The 25,303-nt window shown below is 41.1% G+C and overlaps 1 protein-coding gene across 1 annotated transcript in view; it reads left to right on the top strand.

Annotated features, from left to right (window-relative positions):
* The first annotated feature begins 5,266 nt into the window (after window positions 1-5,266).
* GUCY1A2 (guanylate cyclase 1 soluble subunit alpha 2) overlaps window positions 5,267-25,303 on the top strand; it is a 317,887-nt gene continuing 297,850 nt past the window's right edge. The window contains exon 1 of the mRNA XM_053924981.1: window positions 5,267-5,993. Coding sequence (XP_053780956.1) covers window positions 5,709-5,993 — 285 coding nt within the window. The 5' untranslated portion in view covers window positions 5,267-5,708. The remainder of the gene's footprint in view (window positions 5,994-25,303) is intronic.

The following is a 25,303-nucleotide window of genomic DNA, read 5'->3' as shown; positions in this document are numbered from 1 at the left end:
GGCGTGCGTTTGATCGCGTGGCTAGTCATTGACAGAGCATCCGCTGCACAGCAGAGCCTCTGCACAGGTCAGTGCTTTCCACGACACTGTGTTCCAGGCAGTCATTCCAACATGGTAATTATATATGCAATATTTATTTGTAAAGCAATAAGCCACTCACATGGTGACTTTAATCAATTGATTTGTTTTTCTCTGTGCTTTTAGGACATTTACAAGAGGCAGGCAGGAAATGTGTTTTAATGGAAATAACAGGCTTAGGACTCAGGACTGGAATTCGGACTAATATTTATCAGTTTCATGACCTTGGGGAAGATATTTAAAATCTTTGTGCAAGACTTTTCACATCTGTAAAATTGGAAAAATATGTCCAATTGTGGCATTGTAAAGATTAAAACAACAACAATTAAACAGACCCTGGGCCGTACTAGGGCCAATAAATGTTACTTTTACATAAATCAATTTAGAAGGTAAAGGTTTAGAAATAATTTGGAAAGCAAAGGGTTTGGGTAGAAAGAAGTATTTAGGAAAATGATTAAAGGCTACAGTGGACCACATGACAAAACACTGCTATTATTAGACGTACAAAGACAATACTGTGTTCTACACAATCACAGAGAAAGGCACACTAATCTTTCCATGTAATCCGCCCTTAATAACTCAAAAAGAAACCCAACTTAAAAAAATGTGTGTAGAGAGCTAATGATGCTGAAGACAGAAAGGCTGGGAGCTGTAGGCGGCATTGACTTACAGGGGCTCTCCGCAGAGGAGGGTCGATTTCAGCAGTGCATGCGTGGCTGGGAGGGCAAAGCCATGTGGAGCCACTTAAGGCCAGGTAAGGAAGAGAGTATTGTCTGCCAGAGGCAGCAAAAGACACTGATTACTTTCCCTCTTTCTTGCTTTCTTGGATATGGTGGCATCAAAACAAGGTAGTCATCCACTTATTTACAAGTATTTTATCCTACAAAGTCTCCTAAGTGTTGCATTGACTATTGCTTTTCTCTATTTCCACTGTGCCCCTGCCCAACTCTGTTTTGATTAACAAGTCCCCAGTCTTCAGTATGGTTTTGTGATGAAATATAACCATAGAATGATGAGTTACATTGTTCATGTCTCCCTTTATATATGAACACAGTAGTTGATTCTTGCCATTTTTAAAGATTTTATTTATTTATTTTTAGAGAGAGCAGAAGGGAAGGAGAAAGAGAGGGAGGGAAACATGGATCGTTTGCCTCTGGCATATCTCTAACTGGGGACCTGGCTGGCACTCCAGGCATGTGCCCTGACCAGGGATGGAACCAGTGACCTTTTGGTTCTCAAGATGATGTTGAACTCACTGAGCCACACCAGCCAGGGTGATCGATACTTCTCATTTTGATATTTTCCTTAATATTTGTTTTACTTACAAATTATACAAGAATATAAAGCACAGTATATCCACCTTTATTTATTGACAGTATTTCACTGAGATTGTATATTTTTCCTCTTTTAAAAAGAAAGTATGAGAAAGAGGTGTAGAAGGATCTCATTCAAGCAACATGTGAGTAGGATTAACCTACAGGTAAGGAGTAGGTGTAGTGTGTAATTTTCTAGGTTAGGGATCCAGAAAAACTTACCCTAGTTAAGAATTCACCAGCTACTGTATTTATTTAGAGAAATTGCTTTAATTTTACACATACAGTTCCTGTGATTTTCCACGTGTATGTAAAGATTGACTATAGGAAGAGATTTCCTCAGTCTCATGATACCAGGAGAAGCCTCGGCTCCAGGGGATGCTTACACAGGTGTTGTAGGCTTTGTTGGTAGAGACTTAGATGGATGAAAACAGGTTAGGACAAAGTGTGGAGCTCTGGATTGCAAAGAATTTGGGGAGTAAGCATTGATTTTATTTTTATTTTTACTCCCCACCTGAGGATATGTTTTTATTGATTCTAGATAGGGAGCTTGAGGGGGGGGAGAAAGAAAGAAAGGAAGGAATGAAGGAAGGAAGGATGGAAGGAAAAGAGAGAAAGGAGGAAGGAAGAAAGAAGGAAAGAAAGAAGGAAAATAAGAAAGAAAGAAGGAAAGAAGGAAAGAAAGGAAATAAATAAATAAATAAATAAATAAATAATCGTGACTGTGCTAGGAATCAAACCCACAACCTTTTGGCGTACGGGATGATGCTCCCGTACTGAGCACCTGAGTCACCTGGCCAGGGCATGAGGACTGATACTAGTTTTTACTTGAATTTGACAGAGGTGAATTTTCCTTAACTACTTCTCTGGGAGGAGTGAAAATCAAGTTAAATGAGGCAAAGTAAGTGAAAGGAATTTATAAATAGCAATGCTGTATATGAAGGTAAGGCATACACAACAATAGTTGTTTTATGTTTACAGAGGAAATATTCACCACTTTTATTAAGGTGGAGAAACTGCTTTCTTACGGAGTTCTTCCCAGTGCTTTATTAGTCTGAAGCGAGTCCTCAGGTGCCCTCACTGACTTCACAAACAATCCAAGTATCTTCCTGCACTTTCCTTTCCAATAGGAAACAGGGCCTTAAGGAATTTATTGAAGCACAATACACACAGCAGAACTGGATTTGTGGGCATGCATAACTAACTTTCTTTTGCTAACATATGAGCAGAAACTCTTCATTTTTCTAAAGTGTTTGGATTCCTTTTACTAGCTCTAAGTCTTTAAAGTTGTTTTTATGGAGGATAGGTTTTTCCTATTGTCGTCCTTTAAAAAATGTTAATTCAAGTATAGAACATAGCACTCTTCATATTGAGAGCCTTTGAACTCAGCTCTTGAACGGAAATAGAAAGGAAACCCTTGAAAGTAATGCAGATGATGGACTGTCTATATCGAGGCCTTCACTTGTTTATAGTCTAAAAATCAATGGGAAAATAAGGATCAAAGGCAGGATAATTCATGCAGAAAACAGCAAGACCCCTTCAGTTGCTTAGATTCCGTAAAGAGTCTTTGATTCAAATGGTTCACACAAAACAAACATGTCCGTTAGGTTCAGAGTTCTTTCTGGCAATAAAGTCCAGTGTAAACAGGAAGGCTCTTAGGACTCTTGTAAATTTTAGAAACAAATTGTACTCATTGCTCAGCACTCAGTCATTTTGATTTTGCGACAAGAGTTGGAATGTTAACAAAAGTTTGGGTTTTCACTTCATTGCAGAGGTTACTTACCATTACCACGACAGGCCACGTGTGTGCGTGTGCATCCGCAGGTTTTGTTAAAAGAATGTGAAGGGCCTAATGCCATTTAGTATCCTTAATAGAAGCTGTAAAATTATATGGCTATACAAAACTTGACATTCATCATCACTAAAGACACGAACTAAGAGCTCCAGCTTATGCTGTGATCAATACTGCACAGCAAGAATATTAGACAGTTTCCCCAAAGTTGGAACAATGTAATTTTCAAAGAAACTATCCGTTGTATTTCAGAAACAAGGCCAGTGACACTTTTTAGCAGAACTGATGACTATTCTTTATGATAAAAAGTATATAATTTCCAGTGGAAAAAATGCACACAGAATTAAGGGACATAATGGTGAAATAAACAGTAGACAACTACACCACCAAAATAATAATAATAATTTTTAAAGAGTTCTGGATTTCCTCTGCTAAGAAGAGAAACCATGCAGTTAGCAACTTAGTCAGCAGGCTGAGAAAGAATATATATTTGAAGGGTAGCATGTGAGTGGTAGCATGCATTTTTGATATCTTTAATGCCTATTTAAAATCTGAGAATCGGGCACGTCTCTGAATCAATTTGAGTGGATTTTTCCAGAATATAAAAGGAAATCTCAAACAGCATTTATATTTATTTGGTCCCTCATAAACTATTGCAAAGATTTAGAGTTAAAAGCAAATTGTGGTTGGAGTAAGAGCACAAGTTTATGGTTTTTTGTTGTTTCGGTTTGGATTTTTTTGTTTGTTTTCTTAAATAAATGCAACCCACCAAACCGTCTGCCTTCACCTTGGAAGGACCAGTCCTTAAAAAAACAAAAACAAAACGAGAACGCTTTGGCCTCAGTATCATTAGGGAGCTGAAGCCAGAGCCCCTGAACTTTTCTTTCCCGGAAAGGGAAAGGTGGTGAGGGTGCTGCTTTGCTGCCCAGGGACGCACAGAGTAGGATCCTCTTTTCCAGGACACTCTTAATTTGCCCCTTCTTCCCACCCCTTCCCATAAGGTCAGACCAAGTCTGAGGCTTTTCTGGAGCTCAAGCAAATGCTGTGGGGCCGGGTACTTAGAGCGGCTGCTGGTTTGCAATGAGGCAAGGTTTGGAATGAGGCAGCTCCACCGCAAACTCTCAGCAAGAGCTTTGCTCACCCTGCAGCGATTTTTCTCTTGGGTTTGGAAAACCTTTCTCCCACTCCCCTTAGCTTTCTGGGCAACAATTGCAGCCAAGTGCAAACATAGTATATTTTGCGCAAAAAGCCTGTAGAATGATGGACATGGGATCACTCCCTGGTCTTTCCCCAGCCGGGTCCTAGGTAGTACTGTCTGCAGAACTGTCCCCCAGCCCACGACGCCGCAAACGCCGCCGCAGGTGGCAAGAGGAGCTGTCCAGCACTAGTGATGAGCCCGCGGGAGCCAGGAACTCCGCACGCCCAGCAAGGCTGACGCTCGGCAACAGCGCTCTGGCCCGAGCAGACGCTGTCCTCATTCAGCGCCGCCCGGCTCTGGGCTCGCTCCGAGTCCACGCACCCTCCTGAGGCGGAGAACACTAGTCCCCACGAACTGCTTCAGCAGGATAGGTGCCAACATGTTGCCCCTTCCCTATTCCTTGTACGCGTCTCCCCTGAAATGAGCGGGCTGGACCGGTCGGCCTTTCACCAAGCCTCAGAACTTCCTAAATAAACTCAAAGGAAGGCGGAAAAAGGACAAATATGGACCCTACATGCCCCCCACCCCCTTCGTGCTTTCAGGCTTTCCCGAGGAGGATCCCCTCCTTTTCTGCCCCCGCCGGGCTGCCTGCTCCCCAGCAGCTTCTTCTGCGGGCGAGGGGTAGGGCGTTTGGGGTTAAAAGGCCCTTTGGTCAGATCTGAGCTACGATGCACTCCTTCTCGGAGGAAGAGAAGGTGGGAGCGGGGAGGGCGCGCAGAGGACGGCAACGAAGTGTCCTCAGTGCTCCTGAAACGTGGCGACAGGCGAGGCAGAGACTCCCAATGAGTATGATGGGACACGTGATACAGGCGGAGGGAGAGCAGGGGGGTGGTTTGTGGATAAAGGGAGACGGAGGGAGGCGGGCTGCAAGGAGAGAGGGGCGGGAGGAGAGAGGGAAGGGGGGCGAGACAGGCGTGCAGGCGGTGGAAGCCTCTGCCTCCCTGACCTCGCCGGCCGCAGCTCTCTCCGCCCGCCGCCCGCGGTCACACTCTGAGCTTCTCCGCGAGCCGGAGAGTGTCGCACGGCGCTGCGCCGCCGAGGCGGGAGCTAAGGCGGCGCCACTCGAGCAGCGGCAGAGGCAGCCCGGCCCCCTGCCCAGCCCCGCGCTGCCGCCGAGCCCGGGCCCCAAGGTGCGGCAGCGCGCAAGTTCCCGCCATGAGCGGCTGGCTCCGCGGCTCCGGAGACTCCCTCCCGGCGAAGCGCCGACGCAGCGCTCCGCGGCTCCGACGCGCCTAACATCGCCGCTCCCAGGTCCCGCTACTGCAGCCGCAGCTGCCACTCGCGTCCCTGCTGCCGCCGCCTGGGCCGCCACAGCGCCGCCAGCAGCATGTCTCGAAGGAAGATTTCGTCCGAGTCGTTCAGCTCCTTGGGCTCCGACTACCTGGAGACCAGCCCCGAGGAGGAGGGGGAATGCCCCATGTCCAGGCTCTGCTGGAACGGCAGCCGGAGCCCCCCGGGGCAGCCTGAGCCTAGCGCGGCCGCCGCCGCTCCGGCCCCAGCCGCCTCCGCGGTCGCCGCTGCCGCCGTCGCCGGGGCCAGGAGGGCGCAGCGCCGGAGGCGCGTCAACCTGGACTCGCTGGGCGAGAGCATCAGCCGCCTGACGGCACCCTCGGTGAGCCGGGGCGGAAGGAGGGCCGGGGTGTCTGGGGAGAGTACGGGATCGCGAAAGTTGGCGCTGGGCGAGCCAGGCGTGCGCGTAGAACCCGACCGCTGGGGGGCGGCCCGGTCTCACCCCGCCAGGCCTGGGCCCCCGCCCCCCACTTGGCCCCAGGCGACACCCCGTCCCTGGGCTCTGGGGGAATGGGGCATTAGAGCTCGCTAAAGGGGCAAGACTTCGATCTCCGGGGGTCTCCTGATTCGGGGGCTGCAGCCCACCTCCAGCCTTTCACCCTCGTCACCCTTTAGGCCTCAGGACTCCTTCATACCCACCTGTTTTCCTTCCCCCAAACTTTCCCAGGCGCTGTGTTCCGCAGTTCCAGGTCTTTCATCTCTGTTCTCCCAAAGGGGTGCTTACCCCTTCCAGGAAACTCTTCCTCTCTTTTTTCCCACACTCTTGGTCTTCTTAGAGTGACCTCCTCTGACATCTTTGAATTCCACAGCCTCTCTGCAGTCTCTGTTGCTTCCCTTTTCTCCAGTCTTCAGGAACTGGCTGTCAGACACTTTTTGAGTTGCTTTCTAACGAAAAAAAAACCCTCTAATCTTTTTCCCCCCCATCCCATAGCCTTTTTTTCTTATTCATTCAACATGGTTGGCTCAGCCTTTTTCTCTGGGCAACCGTGGTGTCTGGTTTTCTAAACTTCTCTGGTATTTCTTGCACCCTCAAACCTTCCCTCTGTTTTCCCTGAATTCTTCAGTGCTTCCTCGTTTTTGCGTGCCTTCCTTATACTAAGGCCTTCATAAGTATCTATCCGTTGAGTAGAGAAATGCCTTCCTAGCCCTGTAAACTTACGCTCCTGTCGGGGTGTCTGGATCAGCAGTTCCAGGTGTACGCCGGACTCCCCCTGGTTCTAGGCATTCTTCCAGAACACTTCTTATTCCTGCTCAGGCGTTTCAGCTACCCTTGACGTGTGCCATTTGCGGGAATGCCAGACCCGTATTTTAGTCTTTCTCTGTCAGTATGACCTCTGTTTTGAAGGAATCCACACCGTCACAGATAGAATCAGAAGGGGATGCAGTGTCAAACCTCCATCCACCTTTTATTCCCACCCTGACCTTGGACACAAGGATTCAACTCCTGGCAGCAGTTTGCTCTCTTTTGGGATTTGTACTTCTTTGAAGTTTCTGAAATGAATCTGAACTTCGACCTTGTTTGACTACTCTTGAGGCTCCTTTTGAAAATACTCTTGCGGTGGATGCGAGGATGAACCTGAGAAGGAATATGGCATCCTGAGGGGCTGGGTACTGATGCCAGGCAGTCCTGCAAATATCCTGGTGGCCCTTGCATTAATGGGGCATGACTTTCCTTTTGACGGTGAAACTGCTCTTCTGTCATCATCCTTTTCTTATGTATCACCCCGTTGGTTTACTTTTCTGCCACCTCTTCCACTGATAACCTAGGATACAAAACTCAGAAGGGGTTGGCTACTGTTTGCTGTTCTCTTCACATATTTCCCAGGAAGTGTGATTTTAGGACTATTGGATGTTGCAAGTTGTTGGTCATAGTCTTGGAAGGAGCCAGAGACCCTGTGCATTGGTAGTTTTGTGTCAGTACATACAGCACGTCTGTGCAGTGTGCGAATTCTTCAGTACCACCGGCTCCTATCTGAATACAGTGGTTCTACTGAAGATAATGATTAGTGTGGGGGGAGTTTTTTCTCTCCCAAGAATTAGAACTTACAAATTTCTGAAAAGTAATGGCAGTGCCTCCCTGGTAATGCCAGTTTAACCCAACACTGTTCTCAACAACTTACATGTAGGTAAAATAGACAGAACCCGAGTGTTTACTACCAAAATAAGAGGGATGAAATACTCTCTGACTTTTACGTTTATAAGTCAACTTTAAGTGACTCTGGCTTTTTGCTGGCTAAAAGGCCCCTACCTTTTCATGGTTTTTGGGATAAGAAATTTGAAAATAATTATGACGATGTAATAGACACAACACCTGTGTGTGCTTTCCATGCTGTCTTTTCTATTTTGAAAAAGATCTGACCTGTCAGCTGGGATGCTCAGAATACCCTGGTGGGTATAGTGTAAGCATTGCCAATCTCACAGGGCACGTATAAAAAATTCTCCCTGCCTGACTGCATCACCAGTAGGCTTAGCAATACGAAGAAATCTGAGGTTATATTTCAAAGCAGTGACTTGTTTCGGTGGTCCTCACCCCCTGTCTTTTATTTGGTAAGCTAGACATTGCTTCAAAAAGTTTTAGTAGATTCATCCTCTTAAAATGACAAGATTCTGAACTTCTCTGAGAACACTTGGGGACACAGACTATGTCCCGTCTTTTATCAGAGCTGAATGACTTTAAAAAGTCTCTCAGAATGGTCATTACCAGGGCGTTCTTAGGTGGAATTTTCTAGGTTTTTTATTGTTATGAACTTTCTTGCATTCGTTACAGTGTATTTCAGGAGAAATCATACTTGCTATGGAAGCTCTCTTTTTCCTAGTTGCCTCATCATGGAATGTCATCTCAATCACTGGAGATTTGTTCTTTATTCAGAGCAATTTGCAAGTAAGAAAATGGAAATGAATTTTATAAATACCAGAATATTGTCAAGTAATTGAACTAGTTATTTGAACAATGGGATAGTCAAACTCTGATTTTGATATTTTAAAAATCATTTTTATATACATCAAATTTTGTTTATAAAGATTATAACTTATACCATTTTAATAATAGAAGTAAATTGAATTGATAAAATTGTAAAAACAATTCTGGAATTTAGGAGACCTGGTTGTCATTCCTTGTACCTTGGACAACTAAACATTTTTGCATCTATGTGCATATTATTTTAAGTCTCTAGGATCCTTCTCACTTGTAGGGTGCTATGCTGAGGGCCCCTCCCTATTCTGGGGTTCTGTGGAGATATATAATGTATTATCAAGCTTTTGATAAACTGCCGTAATGGCATATGAAAGAAAAATAAGCACATGTTATGAGTTTTAAAACTTTGAGGGAAGTAGATTACTTTCTTAAATAGGGGCATTAAATTCATTTTTATTCCACCCAATTATTAAAAGATGTTTGAGGACCTACGATGCAGCAAGTATTGTGCAAAGCACTGGCAATGAAATAAGAAATACTGCCAGTGAAAACATATTCTCAGTCTTTGACCTCATACGACTTCTTTAATTATAGAGTTTATTTTAAGGAAACTGTATTGAGTGAAGTCATAAGAACTCCAATTATCTTGGGGATGTCTATGGTAAGTTTTATGTATTATCCACTTTGGGTAGTTTTGTTTACTGTGAGTCTGTGGAGTGCAGCCATAACAATAAAAATAACCCTGAACACCTGACTTAAAGATGCATAAATCACTTATTATGTTATTTATTTTGAAATAATTTACTTGGAAAGATATATGGAGAAACAGTTACATCAAGGGTGAATTTAGTAACTCATTTATTTCTATTTTATTCTTATACATGAGCATTGCTTAGAACCCTATCACTTTGACATTGGTTTTGGGTTTGCTAGTGTCAGCCTGTCAGTGAAGATACTCCAGGAGACCAGCCGAAGGGCAAGGCTTCCCTAGCTTTCTTGTCAGAGGACTACTGGCTGTTACAACCTTGCATGTGGCTTTGAAGACTGCAGAAGCTACAGACAGCAGAATGGCAGGAAGAAAAGTAACAGAAGTAGAAAGATGACAAGTAAGGGGAGGAAAGCTGCTGACACAATAGTCCACGAATTTGGGAGAACAGTGAGCAAAGACAGGAAAATGAGGGAAAGTCTGCATTCAAGTACCAAAAGAACAAAAATGATTTCATTATTTTGGGAAAGGTATTATATTGATACAAGCCTATGAAAAAGTGAAAGGACATAAAAATACAAATTTAGCCTCCCCTGATATTACAGACAGTTAGCTCTCTGACATAAACTATTAAAAAAAGCTTTAAAGGTGTGAGTGTAACTATCATGTAAATGATGAAAAATATATAAAATATATTTGTCAGGTAGGATATTTGATACATTTTTGTATCTTAATTGAAGTTATTATTTTTATTTTTTAAAAGATTTTATTTATTTATTTTTAGAGAGAGGGGAAGGAAGGGAGAAAGAGAAGGACAGAAACATTGATGTGTGGTTGACTCTCATGCGCCCCCTACTGGGGACCTGGTCTACAACCTAGGCATGTGTCCTGACTGGGAATCGAACTAATGACCTTTTGGTTTGCAGGCCCACGCTCAATCCACTCCAGCCACACCAGCCAGGGTTTAATTGAAGTTTTTAAAATCTGGGCTCAACTTAGCTAACAAAGTTCTGAGTAACACATTCATTATAATTAGAAAATTAAACAAAATGTATTCCAGTAGTTTAATGTTTTCACATTTGTAAAAAATGGATACTGTAATTTGACATAAGAATTTAATGGCCATTTATTGCTTTTCTCTACCTCAGAGTTGAAAGAACAAGGGATCAGAGCTTGAGTCATGGGTTCGAATACCTGCCTGCTCAGCCCCTTTCTAAATGTCAGGCCCCGCGAACACCAGCTCTTATCTTCTTGGAGCCTTAGTTTCTTATTTTGTAAAATAGGAATAATAACAACCTTGTAGATTTGTTGTGAAAAGGGAGAGATATTCTTTTAAAACTCCTTGAACTCAAGAAATGATAATTTTGGGCTGAGATCCATTAATTTCAACTAAATTTGAATGCCTCCAAATGATCTAATGCTTCCCTTTTCCCCCCTCAATAATTTACTTGCTAGTACCCTATTAAATCGTTCATGGGTTAACTGATGTCATAGACCTAAGAAAGAGAAAAGTGATAAGAAGAAGTTTGTTTTGTGGGCATTGCCCAGTCAATCCACTTAAAAAATTAAACCGCAGTTCCTTTTTGGCTCGCAGGCCGTGGCTGCTGGGGGCGCGCAAGCCTGTGCGGTCACCGCAGCCTCCGACACTCCTGTCAAACTGCAGGGTGCTGCGCGGCAATGGGCCGCTTCTACACATTTTATAAGGATACAAGAATGTATATATTTGGTGGAATGTAGCTATTTCACGACAAATTACTTTTAAATTAGAAAAAAATTAGATGGGTGAAAGAGAAACTGTTTATGTCGCTTGCCGGAGAATGTGAAGCGTCCCCCATCCGTTGCACTCACACTGATTTGTACGTGTGTTCAAAGGGGTCGGCTGTGAGCCGTGGCAGTTACCCAGCTCATGGCAGTTTTATGTGCAGCACTTATTCTTGTTTGGCCACCAGCTCAATTGTTCAGCCTTCATTTTAAAGCTAAATATTGACAATGGGAAATAACATACATAATTATTAGTTAGTAGGTACGGGGGATGAGTGATTACATATTCCTTTTTAGTATATAATCTTTCTACCTTGAAGGACTCTGAACTGTGTGGGATGTGTACTCGAGTGTTATTATGTAGTTTTCTCCTCTGTATCATCATAGCTCTTTTCATTCATCTTGGGTTTGGCCTGTTGCTTCTACATATAGAGCTTAACAAAAAATTAAAAAAATACATTTTACTGAATATGATAACAAAATAAATGCATTATTTCCTGATGTATACATTGTTCATCATGAGTTAGCGAGAAGGTATAATGATCCCTTTTGGAACTTTACACACATCTGGAAAAAAAAATTAAGTGGCAGAAGCAGGGAGAATATTTGCAAGGGCTGTTTAATGACTAGGTTTTCTTTGTTGGCCTTTGGTCAACACATGAGCCAGTTTTTAGCTCAAAATTTAAAGTTCCTATTTTGAAATCCTGACTCTACCCTCAACAGTCTTATGCTTATGTCATATTTAGCACAATACCTAATGGATGCTCAATAAAACACTCAGAAGTGATGAATAGGTGTTTTTGTTTAATCATCTAATTGCATTATTTTTCTTATGTTTGATGTTTTTTATATTTTACTTGGTTCTCTCAAACAACACAGATTTTATATCCACTCTGTGAGAGATGAATTCAAGTATACACACCTGTTTACTTACATCTGCTATTTGAAGCAAAACTTCAGAAGGAAGTTGTGCTAAAAGAGAGAAGATGGCGTAGATCCTTCTCGTTTCCGTTAGGTGGCCGTGTATATTTTAAGAGTTAGGCACATGAAATGACTCTCCTCCAATCTCAAGTGAGAGAGAAATGTTCGTCAGCCAGTCGGCTACTGTTGCCTACAAAGCACTGCTAAGAGACGGAATGACATAGTCTTGGTCCCCAAATACCATTTCGGGACAGAATCTGAAGATCTAGAGTTAAGTGCTGTAAGCTCAGAGCACCTAGTAAAATCGAAAATTCCTGCCTGGTGTGATTTAAGAAGTAGAGGAGCTGGAAAAAATCTCTGAAGGCTGCAGATTTGTGGGGCTCTTGTGGGCAGATGAGAAAGAGTGAACATTCTTATAAACAGTGAGAAAATCACTTCCTAATACAGGCTTTATTTGAGACTTATTAAACAGTTCTTCATGTAAGCTAGTGGTTGTCAAACTTAAGCAGACATAAAAAATACCTGAATAAAATGGTTAAATGCAGATCCGTGGGCCTCCCTCTCAGAGGGTCTGGTTTGATAGCTCCAGGGAGGGATCCGGACTTTATTCTTTAAACAAAATTATAGTCCAGGTGATTGCCAGGCACACCAAAACTGTGCCTCAAGGTGACTGAATTCCACGCCTTCAGGATCACTGATCTAGATGCGGTGAGCTCCGCAGACTGATTTTTTTTTGAAAGCATGACCCTGGAAGTGGCTCCTTTGAGGTGAATATCTCCAGGTACATTTTTGCCTAAATAAGGACAAAATAAAGGTGGTGGCTTGGAGCACATCCTATGGTTGTATCCTTTGTGTTCAAAATAATCTTGTTGGTTGTATGGTAGAAGGTATTTGAGGTTTCACATTTGTAGTTTTAATTTTTGTGGATTCTCTTGCCATTTGTCCTGAGGATGCTTTGTCAGGTCCCCTAAGTTCAGCAGGTCACACGTGAGCTATAAGTGTGCTATGACCTTTTCCTCAAAATAAAGAAACAACTATTCAGAATGTTGAGGAGGGTAGAGGAGGAGGGGAAAGGGTTGCTGGGAGGGTCAGTACGTAAGGTTTTGTGTTTTTCAGAGTGAAATTGACACTACATTTCTCAAATGCTCTATCTATTGGTTCATTTTGGAGCAATTACTTGTTCACATGTCTATTAAAATTATTTTAAAAAGGTGAAGGGAGGAAGAAACAGATCTGGATGCCAGATTTTTTTTTGCCTAGAAAGGAAACAGTAAGAGGTTCAGATATTAGAGGTATAGAACTACGTATCAAATCTTATTAAAATATAATACCAGTTGCTAATCTCTACATCCTTAGCCGGTAAGTCTTTTTCTCATTCAGAGGGTAAGTTGAATTCTCCAAGTAAATGGTCAGTCAACATGAGGAGTTTGCATTTGCAGAGAACTCTAGAACCAGTCTACCAAGAGAGGAGGCTGTCTGTGGAAGTCCTGGTGTTACCTTAGTTGCAAGTCCTTGAAGTCCACTTGACTCCTTTTCCATTCACTGTGCTGCAGTTGTTACGTGTGAGTCTGCTGTCCCAGTGGAGGAAATAAAAATGTTCCAAAGCATGCTTTCATTCCTTGTAATGCTTATGCTTTGAGTCTATGCTTCTTCATGTAGGGACCCTCCAACTTAATACTGAGGAAGAATGGTTTTTCTGATTAGTTTTGTGCAAGAAACACACACATCCATTTTGTTTTCTGTCACTGCATTTTTCTCCATATTGATACTCACTCATTGCTCACATCTCTGTATTAGGACTTACTGTGCTGTCTGTGATTTTGGTTTATTGTGCCTCCTTAAGACAGAGATTTATCTCTGCCCACATGTAGCAGGAAGTCTGATTTATAAAGGCACTCAATAAATGTTTGTTGGCAGAATGAGTAAATGAAGGAACAAGTCCTCGTGTAGTTTGTGAGGTACCTGGTGATGTTCTGTAGGCTTTGGTGACTTTGTGATGCCTTTTTTTGTTGTTGTTGATTATTTTAACTGTTCTGTTTGCAGCTCTTTCTTAGACACAAATAGATATAGTTGGGACACTTTTTAGGATGCTTCACAATACTCTCTAGATTTAATGCCAGTGATTTCTAACTTTGGTTAGTGTGGTTATCTTAGAGTGCTTGCGGTCCAGCCACTATGTGGGGAAGCGTGCATGCTGGCACTTGAAGTGCACACCAGCTCCTACAGAGACGCGTGTCTCTGTAAGATACAGAGATGGCGTCTCCACCGTGCTCTTTTCTTCATTATCATTTCAGTGTATAAGGAATCGTATGTTGTCAACCATTCTACTAAATAAAAACTTCAGCAAACCAACACATCCACATATCTATCCCACAGTAATTGTTATAGACAAATAATGGTACCGGGGCGGGGGGGTGGGTAGAGTCCTGGGGAAGAGTGATAAAATTAGAAATTGCTGATTTAAGAAATGGGGAGAAAAAGTGACCAGGAACAGGAAGAAGTATCAGTAGGTATTTTTGAGGGCTCAGCTGAATTTGGAGATAATTAATTTGTAGCCTAAGCTGAGAGGGTGAGTATGATTCGGGGAGGTATATAATGGTGAAGGTATTTATTGTATATTGAAAGGCCTATATGTCAAATTACACAAAGTATTTGGGGGAAGTCCATTGGAGTGGAGGGCTATGTCTTGGGAAATAATGAGACTGAATGTCAAATGAGGTAGACTGTAGCATTCATGTCTAGCCTTTCTATATAGCACATGTATCTCATATTAAGCTTATTTAATATATGTCTGGGTCTTATTCTTTCACTACTCAGTTAGTTGTCTTCCAATAGCTGATCCCCCAGGCTACCACCTCCCGCCAAAACACAACTGACAACTGGTAACTAGTTAGTCTTTGAGAAACTCAGTGCTAATTTCTTGATTAGTATTTATCTTATGTTTTCAAAGTTAGAACTAATCCTGGAGAAATATAAGGATATTCAGTTATATCACTCAGTGCATTATTTATGGGCCTTAGTTGTTACACAGTAAGGTTTCCTTGGCTCAGATTTGATAGTACATCGATTGTTGAACATAAGAGTCTATGGGATTTGGGTAATGGGTGGCTACCACAAAACTTCCTATTATTTTGTCGAGCACAGCAGATACTTTCTTCTCCAAAAGATAAAAAGTAGTTTGGTGAACCAGACATTCTGGTGAAGTAACCTATCATGTATGCAGTGTCAGTTTGCAAGTGGATGAGAATCAATAAAACAATTTAAGAGTTACACACTTTTCATTGTGTTAATCAGTCTTTGATAATCCCATAGACTCTCTCGTGTGTTACAGTGACTCAGTGTCATTACTGTGAGTCTTAAATGTCACTGTGCTGTAGAGATGTGGACTTCCTGGCCAGTGGAGTATTTTAGGTAATCTAATGCTTTATAACAGAAACTTTCTTCTACATAGAAACTCTGAGGAACTGAATGGTTCTTGTGGTCTGAAAGAGTTAATATGCATACTCGATTACTAATACTCTACCAGGGAGTCTCTCAGGCCAGAGAGGCAAATTAGAAGTGGATTTTAACAAAAAGCTTAAAAAACCCCCAAACCTGTAGAGATCTGTGCATTATTTGGTTAATGTGCTTGCTTAGTTGTCTTGAAACATGCCTGTTGGTATACGTGTGTGCGGGGTGGGGACAGACGCTGCAATTCAATAAATGCTGCGTTCTGATTTTTGTTTTAATTTGACTTTGGGGAAATAACTTTTCTGTCTTTGTTTCCCATCTCTGAAATCATATATAATAATACTAATCTCTCACTCAAGGGTAAATATGTCATAAAATGTGAACAGTGAATTGATGATATTGTGTTTACCATTATTAATTTCTTCATTGTACTGCTATGCTGGTTTCTGGAGCACCAAGGCATTGGTTAAGATTCCTTTTCTCTCTACATTCTGGGAAAATAACAGATTTTGCAGTTAGATATAACTCCTGAGTTATCTTGTGAATTCATGGGTAAGTCTCTCTGAAGCTCAGTTTCATATCTATTAAAATGAAGGTAATAATTTATAGAATAATGAAAATTAAAGGTACACTGCCTAGCATAGTATTTGGAATACAGTAGACAATTAATTAATTTTGGTGTCTTTCTTTAACTCTGTCTTATCAGTTATCTGACAGATCTGCACACTGATTATCACATTGCCTGACACCTTGTTATCTCCAGCCACAGCCTTTGCCAAAACCTCTAAATATTTTCTTTCTTTAGAATTCTTGTTTAGCACTATTATGTTTTTATGGAAATATTTTTAACATTTTTTGGGTGTATAACATTTTAGGATTATAAAATACCCCAGAAATTCTTTCCCAGAAATCTTTAAAACAAACGGGATCTTACTGGCAGATTATTTATTCACACACTCACTCACATTCATTCATTCCGACAGCATTTATTTAGCAGAGGACAGCTTAGTGATTCATTCAGCATGTACTCCATATGTGTTAAACACACTCATAAAGTGAGGCATTCAGACAGAAATTAGTAGTCCTTTGGATTTAAAAAAACATGAAATTGCATTTTAAAAACCACCAAATAATATGCCCAACAGCTATTTCTACTCCTTGCCCCTTCTGTCTCGCCTTCTCATTCTGCCTGGGTGCTTCGTTATTTGGCTGTGATGTGGAGGACCTGTGGACAAAGGAAGGTTCTGAATACAAAAAGACCAGTTGAAAATGTAACGATGATGATGATAACAGTGTTGATTTATCAAGCTCTCACCAGGTACCAGGTGTGCCACCACGTGCGCTCTGTACTGTATTCCATTAAATACCCACAAAGGAGTGCAGGAGTGGTGCCTTACCACGGTCTACAAGGGATCCAGAGCCTATCTCTGACCTCACGTCCCGATCGATGCTCTCCCTCTACTCACAGTTCTGCAGGGCATTCCTTGTACCTTTCAGGCAGATGTCATCTTGCTGCAGGACTTTTGTCCTATTCCCCATGTCTGTTGTCTGGCTCCAGTTTTCCATATTACTGGCCCTTTTGTGGCTTTCCAATTTCTGCTCAGTGTCACCTCATTAGGTAGTAGCCCTCCTGCACTAATTATTCTCTCTCATCTCGTTGTTAATTTCCATCATAGCATTCGCCATCAGAAGGTATCTGTTCATGTGCTAGTTTCCTTATGTGGTACCTGTATGCCCTCACTGTAATCTAAGATCTGCAGGACTGGGACCTTGTCTGGGTTGCTCACAGTGGTCTTTGCAGCGCCTAGGCTAGTCCTGGCTCGAGGTAGGTTCTTAATATGTCTTGACTGACTGAATGAATGTGTCATTTTGAGAGAAGTCTTAGCACTTGGAAAAGAAGGAGCCTAGTTTTTTTTTTTTTTTTTGAACAATGTATAAGGTGAGAAAAGGACAAATTACATGTGTTAGGCAAGTACTATGGATCCAGCATTTTAAGTGTTTTCATAATATGTATCATTGGACTTTCAGACAAATTTTGTGAGAGATTCAGAGAAGTTGAGTAACTGGCCTATGATCACATAATTAGTGATTGAGATAAGATTAGAATCTTGGTCTGTTTACCTCCAGTCTCTGTATTCCTCTGACTATTTATATGTTTCAAACCCCTGGAGTGTGGTAGACATTGCGATGTAATGCCTAGATGCCCATTCAGGAATGAAGGGCTTATTCACCCAGATGCTAGGGTGCCAGTGACTGTCATCCTCAACTGTCAGTTCCTTACATGTATTGCCTGGACTGAGGAGAGCTGCCTTGCCCAAGGTCATGCCCCGCTCCAGTGACCCAGCCCTAATTCAGCCAACTCTGAAATCAGAACTCCATGTAGGGTCAACCGAAGCCCCCATGAGACTGCATCACAGTCCAACTTCTCCCTCTTCCCAATTTTGCCTTCTTCTACACTCTTTCATGGCTGTGGATCCCAAGAGCACTCCCTAACAAGCTTTGTGCACGCTGATCTTTTCGGAGTCTGCTTCTCAGGGAACCAAGCTAACAGTAGTGTGTTTGAGAACCATGATGACATTAATAAAAGTGCAAAAAGCAGCACCAAGCAGGTGACATCTGTAAAAAATAATAGCGATAACTTTGGATTTGGAGTTTTTGAATTTAGGTGTAAATGGTCAGCTCTGGACTGTGTGCTTAATATGACTGCATCACCAGCTTGTCACATTGCAGGCAGTCACTTAATAAATAGATGGTTGAAGATTTGGGATTGGACTGAGGAGAGCTCCTCAGTTGCCCAACTCTTTGGGTAAGAGTTGATGGAAGTTATATCTAATAGCTTGAAAACTGACAAACTCTCTGGGTAAAAGAGAGAAAAATAAAAACAATAAGAGCACTGAGAAACAATATGCACAATCAGAAAAATGTCAGTGCCAGAAGGCTTTTTCCCCCCGTTTATTTGTTTGTAGGGTGGGAGATGGCTGGAGAGCATCTGAGAGCAAGCTCTGTGGTGGTTGATATTTGTGAAATAATGATGACCACTTAAGGGTGGTAGTTTCGAGCCCAGTGTGAATGAGGTTGCTGGTGGCTTTAGAAACGCAATGCCAATTCTGCATCTGAGATAGCAACCTATTTAACAAGTTTAAACAGGGTGTATATGATGAGTAACAAACAATATGCTGGGCATACATTTTTTGTCCAAGAAGTTTGGCAATAAAAGTAAAGGGCCAAAAGTAGTTGGCAGGGCCTCTGAGGCCACATCAAAGTTTATGAAAGAGGTGGAGTTGGGAGGGAGCACAGCAGTCAAAGACGCTAGGGAAGGTTGAGATAAATAGGCTTTGGGAAAGGATAGGGTTATCTGGGGCCATTCTTCTAGCTCCTTCATCAAGAGTGAGGATCCTTTCTCTGTAGCCAGGGGGAATGCCCTATGGCATAATAGGAGTGTAAGGCAAAGGCAGCTGTCAGATTTTGGTGTTATTTACCCCTAATGTGTTACAGTTTTGGCTCAGTTTTATCGCTGAAACTCAGGGATTGGTCAGTGGTTTTGTATACCCAAGGGTGGTAAAAGTTAAATGGCCGTGCTCTTAGCAGTTCTCTAGCCGTCTGTACCGTGGTGGCCGTGCTGACCACGGGCTGTCATACGGGGCCAGAAATGCCACTTATTTACCCTCCAAAAATTTCTGTCTTCACATTATAAAATGTACATTTTCATTTGCATATTCCACTGCAGATAACTTTTAGATTGTCTCATCAATCTGAAAACTTGAGATTTTCTCTTACTCTGCTAGAGATAGTGTTTTATAAATTGAACACCATGTGGAGGGATCTGTTTTTGATTTATGCTTGTATTATTAGCTTGCTCTCTTTTGCCTTCTTCAAATAATTATTGATTGATTGATTTTGGAGAGAGAGGAAGGGTGGGGGGGAGAGAGAGAGAGAGAGAGAAGACATCCTGTGTTCATGTGCCCTAACCGGGAATCAAATCTGAAACCTTGGAGTTTGGGACGACACTCTAATCAACCTAGCTACCCGGCCAGGGCTCGTTCAGTTGTAAAGGTAATTTGAGATACATATTTTAAAGATATAACCCCTGTTCTTACACACTCTGTGTCTGGTATGACTTTATTTAGTGTTAGAGCGCTTTTGACATGGATGCACAAGGTCACTAATGGAAGGAACTCTTGAGTCCTTAAGACTAAGTGACTAGGACTCTACTGTGTTGTTGTGTTGAATATATTTTACACAGTTGAAAGGTGATGTGGAAGGTAAAATAAGGCCAAGCAGGATATACACAATCGAATGTATGTTCTTGGCTCTCTCCCTTTCCTTTTCTGGATACATTTTACTTAATTTCATTAAGCAAGGGTTTTTGTCTGTTTTATTCACTGCAAATGCCAAGTCTGCTAATGCCTGGCACATAATAGTTGATCAATAAATAGTTGTTAAATGAATAAATTTAAAGAGAATGTAAAGGCATTTATTCTAACTATACTCTACAAATATTGTAAGAAACAAGGTGATAAATACATGTACTTTAGAAAAATACCAATAGTAGTAACAAAAACAAAATAGACAAAACAGAATCTACAAATGTAAATGATCATTATGCTCTAGTTTTTATTCCTTCACCATATTTTTACTATCTGCCCACTGTGCGTGCTTGCTTTTATTGAGCCAGAAGGCAAGGTCTGTGGAGCAAAACATGGCTATAGTCATCTGCAGAATTTTAAAAAAAGGATCTGAATTTTCCTTAAATATTCTTGTAATCTGCTACTCCATTCAATGTACATTACATACTGGGAGGAAAGAGTAAGTTTTTTCTACATGATCTAACCCTGACAATATTTTTAAAAAATTCACTGTTAGTTCATTAAAGAGATATTACTGTTGGCCTTTTTTTTTTGCCAGGAATTTGAGATGTCTTCTTATATGGGGAAAATAGTTATCCCCCCCCATTTTTCTCTTGTTATTTTGTTGGAAACATTTCGGGAATGATATTTCAGAAAGATTTTATCTTTCTTCCAACCTCTTTCTTGTTTAAAGTCTTCCCAAGGGAAAGCAAGATCTTTTAGAAGACAAATTCACATTCTTGCAATGATAAATTTAAGGAGAACCTGTCACTGTACTAGTGAGAAGCCTATAATAATTCAATAAGTTTCTGTAGACCTTAGGAAAAGAAAAAAAATATTTGTTGAAATGCTTGTTGTTCATGTTCTTGCAATTCAGGGTCACCTTGCGTCTAACTTCCAATTCAATTTTTTTGTGTGACTGGTTTAATTTGTTTATGAAGATATTTTGATTTTTGAATGTTGTCTTACTAAATTATTTTTAACTTATGTAATTTATGTATTTGTTTTTCAGAAAGGAAAGGATGCAGGGATTCTTACAAATTGTGTTTTTATCATAGTATTTACAGTTGTAAACCTCAGTTCATTTTAATAGCATTTTGAAATCTATCTAATCTATTTACCTATTTCTGTATGTGTATATATGTATCTATTTATCTACTACTATTTATTATGTAGGGCAGAAGAGAAATGATTCCGCCATTGGATTCTGAATTAAAAATGCCATCGAGTAGAAGTCTGGAGTATGCATAATTACTCTCATTGTGTCTGTTAAAAATTTGCCACAAGTAATGAAAATCTGTTTTACCTCCTTAAAAAGGGATCTGCATTCAAAGGCATTTGTTATAAAGAGTAATCATGAGATAATTATGTTGTAAAGGAAAAAAGACCAACGGAAAGAGTACATTTTTATCTACAGACTATTGTAATTCCATCTGAAGCTTCAGACAGATATGAGGAATTTCTATCGTGGACCCTGGAGAAGAGAAATTTATTGTTTCTTCCTGATACAGAGATCAGTTAATGCTTTGTGGACCTGACAGTCCTTGTAAGATATAAAGACTCTCTCTGTGTGTTGTTAGATTAGTGCCATTATAAATACATTTCAAAGAAGACCAGTCTTTCCTTTTGTTCCGAATTAAATTCTTTCTTTCCAAAAGTGTGCTGGTAAAGTACAAACCTAACTCCCCCGCTGAAGGAGTATGGACGGGATTTATCCGTAGCTTGCAAGGGGCTAGCTTGTGAACTATGGTGTGGAAAGCTGCCTTCTGGCTCTTTAAGCTTTTGGGCGGTTCTCTCTTTAGCTACATTCTTGGCATGGGAGTGGGGGGAGATGAAGGAAATTAAGTACAATGAAATTGTAAGTGTGGTTTTTCACTATCTGCCTATTGAGAACAATCTAGGTCTCAAATCTCTAGTTAACATAGATATCGAATTATATTGGGTATAACGATGGGGTATATGATCTTAATGATATTAATAATCACTGTAATCAACAATTCCATTGGACATGTAATTGGAAAAAGCATTTTACTACAAGTTACCCCAAGAGACACAATAATTTTTCAAAGAATACATATAAGTAAATTTCAAATATGGGTCTATAAAAAAGTTACCATTGTTCAGCTATAAAATATCAGCATGCAAATATGAATCTGAAAATAATATCAGACCACTAACTTTGGTCATTAGAAAAGATATTTAGTTACTTGATATGATTTATAAATCAAATCAAGATATATGAGGTCTGTCTGGAAAAAGTCCAGGCATTTGTAATGGGAATGGTTTGCGCAACATCAATGTAACCTGGCAGCCAAGGAGAGTGGACTGGAATGCGCATGTGTGAATAATCATGACTTCACTGTACTCATCAGTGGGGGCAGTAGACACCTTTGAGTGAACATGTGTACTGTGTGGCTGTCACAAAATGACTGAGCGAGTAGAGCAGTGAATCAGCATCAGATTTTGGGTTAAGCTTGCACATTCCTCTGCGGAGACTATTTGGATGATTCTGAAGGCCACAGCTATGGGCAACTGGTGATTGGCAGCTTCATCACAACAACATACCACCTCATGCATTACATCTTGTGCAGAGTTTTTTGGCAAAACATCAAATCACACAGGTGACTCGGCCTCCCTACAGCCCAGATTTGGTGCCCTGTGAGTTCTGGCTTTTCCCTAAACTAAAATCACCTTTGAAAAAGAAGAGATTTCAGACCATTGATGAGATTCAGGAAAATACTATGGGGCAGCTGATGGCAATTGGGAGAACTGTGTGAGGTCCCAAGTGCCTGCTTGGAAGGGGACTGAGGTGTCATTGCCCTATGTACAATGTTTCTTGTTTCTTGTGTCTTGTATCTTTTTCAATAAATGTTTCTATTTTTCATACTACATGGCTGGGTACCTTCTGGACAGAACTTGTACCTGCCTGGAAACATTTTAAAAACCTAAAATAACAAAGTTTATTATTTTGTTCTTCCAGAGTAACTAATAGAAGCAAAACGAAAAGCATATCAAAGTGAAGCACATCGAAGTTTTTACCTTGACCTTGTGTGCTGGTTCAGACTCTGATGTATTATGTGTTAAGGCTGAGAAAAAAATGGTAAAGTGAGGACATTTACCTTTCTTAGTCCCTATTTTCAACCTCTCTCTTTCTCTCTCCATTCATATATCAAAATCTCATACCGCAATAACTGCTTTGAGTCTCCCAAATTGGACTGTGTACATTTTAAATACCCATGCTAAATTATTAATTGAAAAGTACCTCCCTTAATTTTAAGCACCTTTGCAGGAGTGGAAAGTAAGATTTTTGGGAGAGGATTGGGGATGGATGGGATGGAGCTAGCTCTTTTGATGCTCCTAAAATCGAACCTGGTGGCAGGCCCCACGAGGCTCTGACTGTGTGAATGACTGTATAGAAGTGGGTGTATGTCTGGCTGCTTCTCGGGTGGCCATCTGAGGATCTCTGTAGCCATAGTAAATTATGCAGTGTTCTTGGTCTGTAGGAATAACACAAATATATTGGGAGATATGAACAAAATTATATATAACACCTTTGATTATATGGCGTATTTATTAACTTTTTATCATACTATTTTCTGTTGTTTCAAAAAACTATTACTACTTCCTCAGGACTGATTTTATATAAGGCTCATAGGACTAAGTGGGGCTGATGTTGCCCTTATGTTTTATGATGCTTGGAGATTTCAGAGATTTCGTAATTCATGAATCATGTGTGTTGTGTCCATTATGGGTGCGCCGGCACTAGGTTTGCCTTGGAAATTCCAGTGAAGAGCCCAAAAGTTGCTTTAAAGTGGCAAAAAGAGAGTGATATCTAATCAGTACCTTGTTCCTAAGTATTGTGTCATTAAAATTCCTTGTTGTTTGGTGTGAATGTGTGCTCCCGATTTCTCGGGTAAGTGTTTGACTGATATTTATAAAACTGAATGGCAAAGCAAGAAATTTAACGTCACATAGTATTCTAGAAAGAATTTGAGAAAATACATACTGTGCCCGAAACACTTCCCCTGCTCTGTAGGCAGCTGTTCTCAATACCCACTTCTTACTCATGGCCCTGCACTGTCCCCTTTTCCCAGTTACTAATCTTCCGTTGGGTAATGAGACAAACATGTGGCTAAGGATACTGCAGGGTTAAAAATTTCTTTCTCGTGTGAGCAAGGTTTGATGTCTTTTGTTAGAGTTCTATAATGAACTCCTCAGGAATTTATATTATCATGGCCATTTTTATGATAGATGGCTTGTTTTGAATAGTTTTCAGTATAAGCAGATTTGAGGAGAATTCTGAAATACCAGGGCCTTCCACTAACTATATTTTTTTAATGACTGAGAACATAAAGCATTAGTTTTACATACATACATATATATGTATGTTGTATATATGTATATGTATATACATATGACTTACACATACACACATATATGCATGTAAAACTAATGCTTTACATATGATATATATATCTATATATATAAACACACACATATATATATAATTTTTCTCCTCCTCCTCCTCCTCCTTCTTCTTCCTCTTCTTCTTCTTCTCCTTCTCCTTCTCCTCTTCCTCCTCCTTCTCCTTCTTTTTCTTCTTTTCTTCCTTTTCTTCTTCTTCAACTTTCCCCACTTCAGGACTATGAGAGAAGGATGTACTGGCCTATACTTTCCATACAGAAAGGCCACTAGCATTGAATGGCATCTCTTTGGAGTTTACGAAGCATGTTTTAAATACATGTTACCCCACTCTGATTCACCCAGGAAGTATGTGATGTAGGCAGGACAAGGATTCACTGCAGGCCAAACTTTAAGGTAAGGAAACGAGCTTGGAGAGGAATGGGGTAACTTGACCAAAGTCAAGAAGCCAGTAACCGTCTACGTTTTAGTGCCTGATTCTCCCGTTTCAGGTCCTAAGCTCTCTCCACCATGACTTATCTCTCAACACGTCCATGAACTGGTGCATGTCCGTGTACAGTATTGTCCAGGGCAGGCCCTCTATTTTGCCTCCCATGTGTTTCCTACTTCGTGACTTGCTAAGGGGCGGTAGCAATTTCTTGTGGGTTTTCTTGAATCTTGCCTCCTCTCACCAGTTGTTTAGGTTCTGACTGTGCTGTGAGTCCACACAACACAGACCTGTGTTAGAAATGACGAGGGGCTCTTACCCATCAGAACTCTGCCTCTCGGCGGAGCTGGTTTGGCTGTCCTTTGTCATGTCTGTGTGCTCCAGCCTCCCGTGGTTGGTGACAGCTATGAACAGAATGACAAAAGCCCTCGTCACTGCCGACATCTTAGCTTATGCTGCAGACTCTGGGAAGAGTGGTGACATTACTTGTACATAGTTTTCTTTCTGAATATGAAAGAAGTCGTGATTATCATAGAAACAGTTACATGCATAAGGGTATATATCTCTCTTCATAGACTGTATATAATTCTACACTCCCATTCATACACATGTCTCAGCATAAATTATTTATTTATTACATGTCTCAGCATTAATTATCTGTTATTTATTAAATGAGGAAGTAATA

This window comes from Desmodus rotundus, chromosome 5 (assembly GCF_022682495.2).
Source record: "Desmodus rotundus isolate HL8 chromosome 5, HLdesRot8A.1, whole genome shotgun sequence".
Taxonomy (NCBI): domain Eukaryota; kingdom Metazoa; phylum Chordata; class Mammalia; order Chiroptera; family Phyllostomidae; genus Desmodus; species Desmodus rotundus.
Note: the sequence above shows the minus strand (reverse complement) of the source record. Positions and strands in the feature narration are given on the sequence as shown.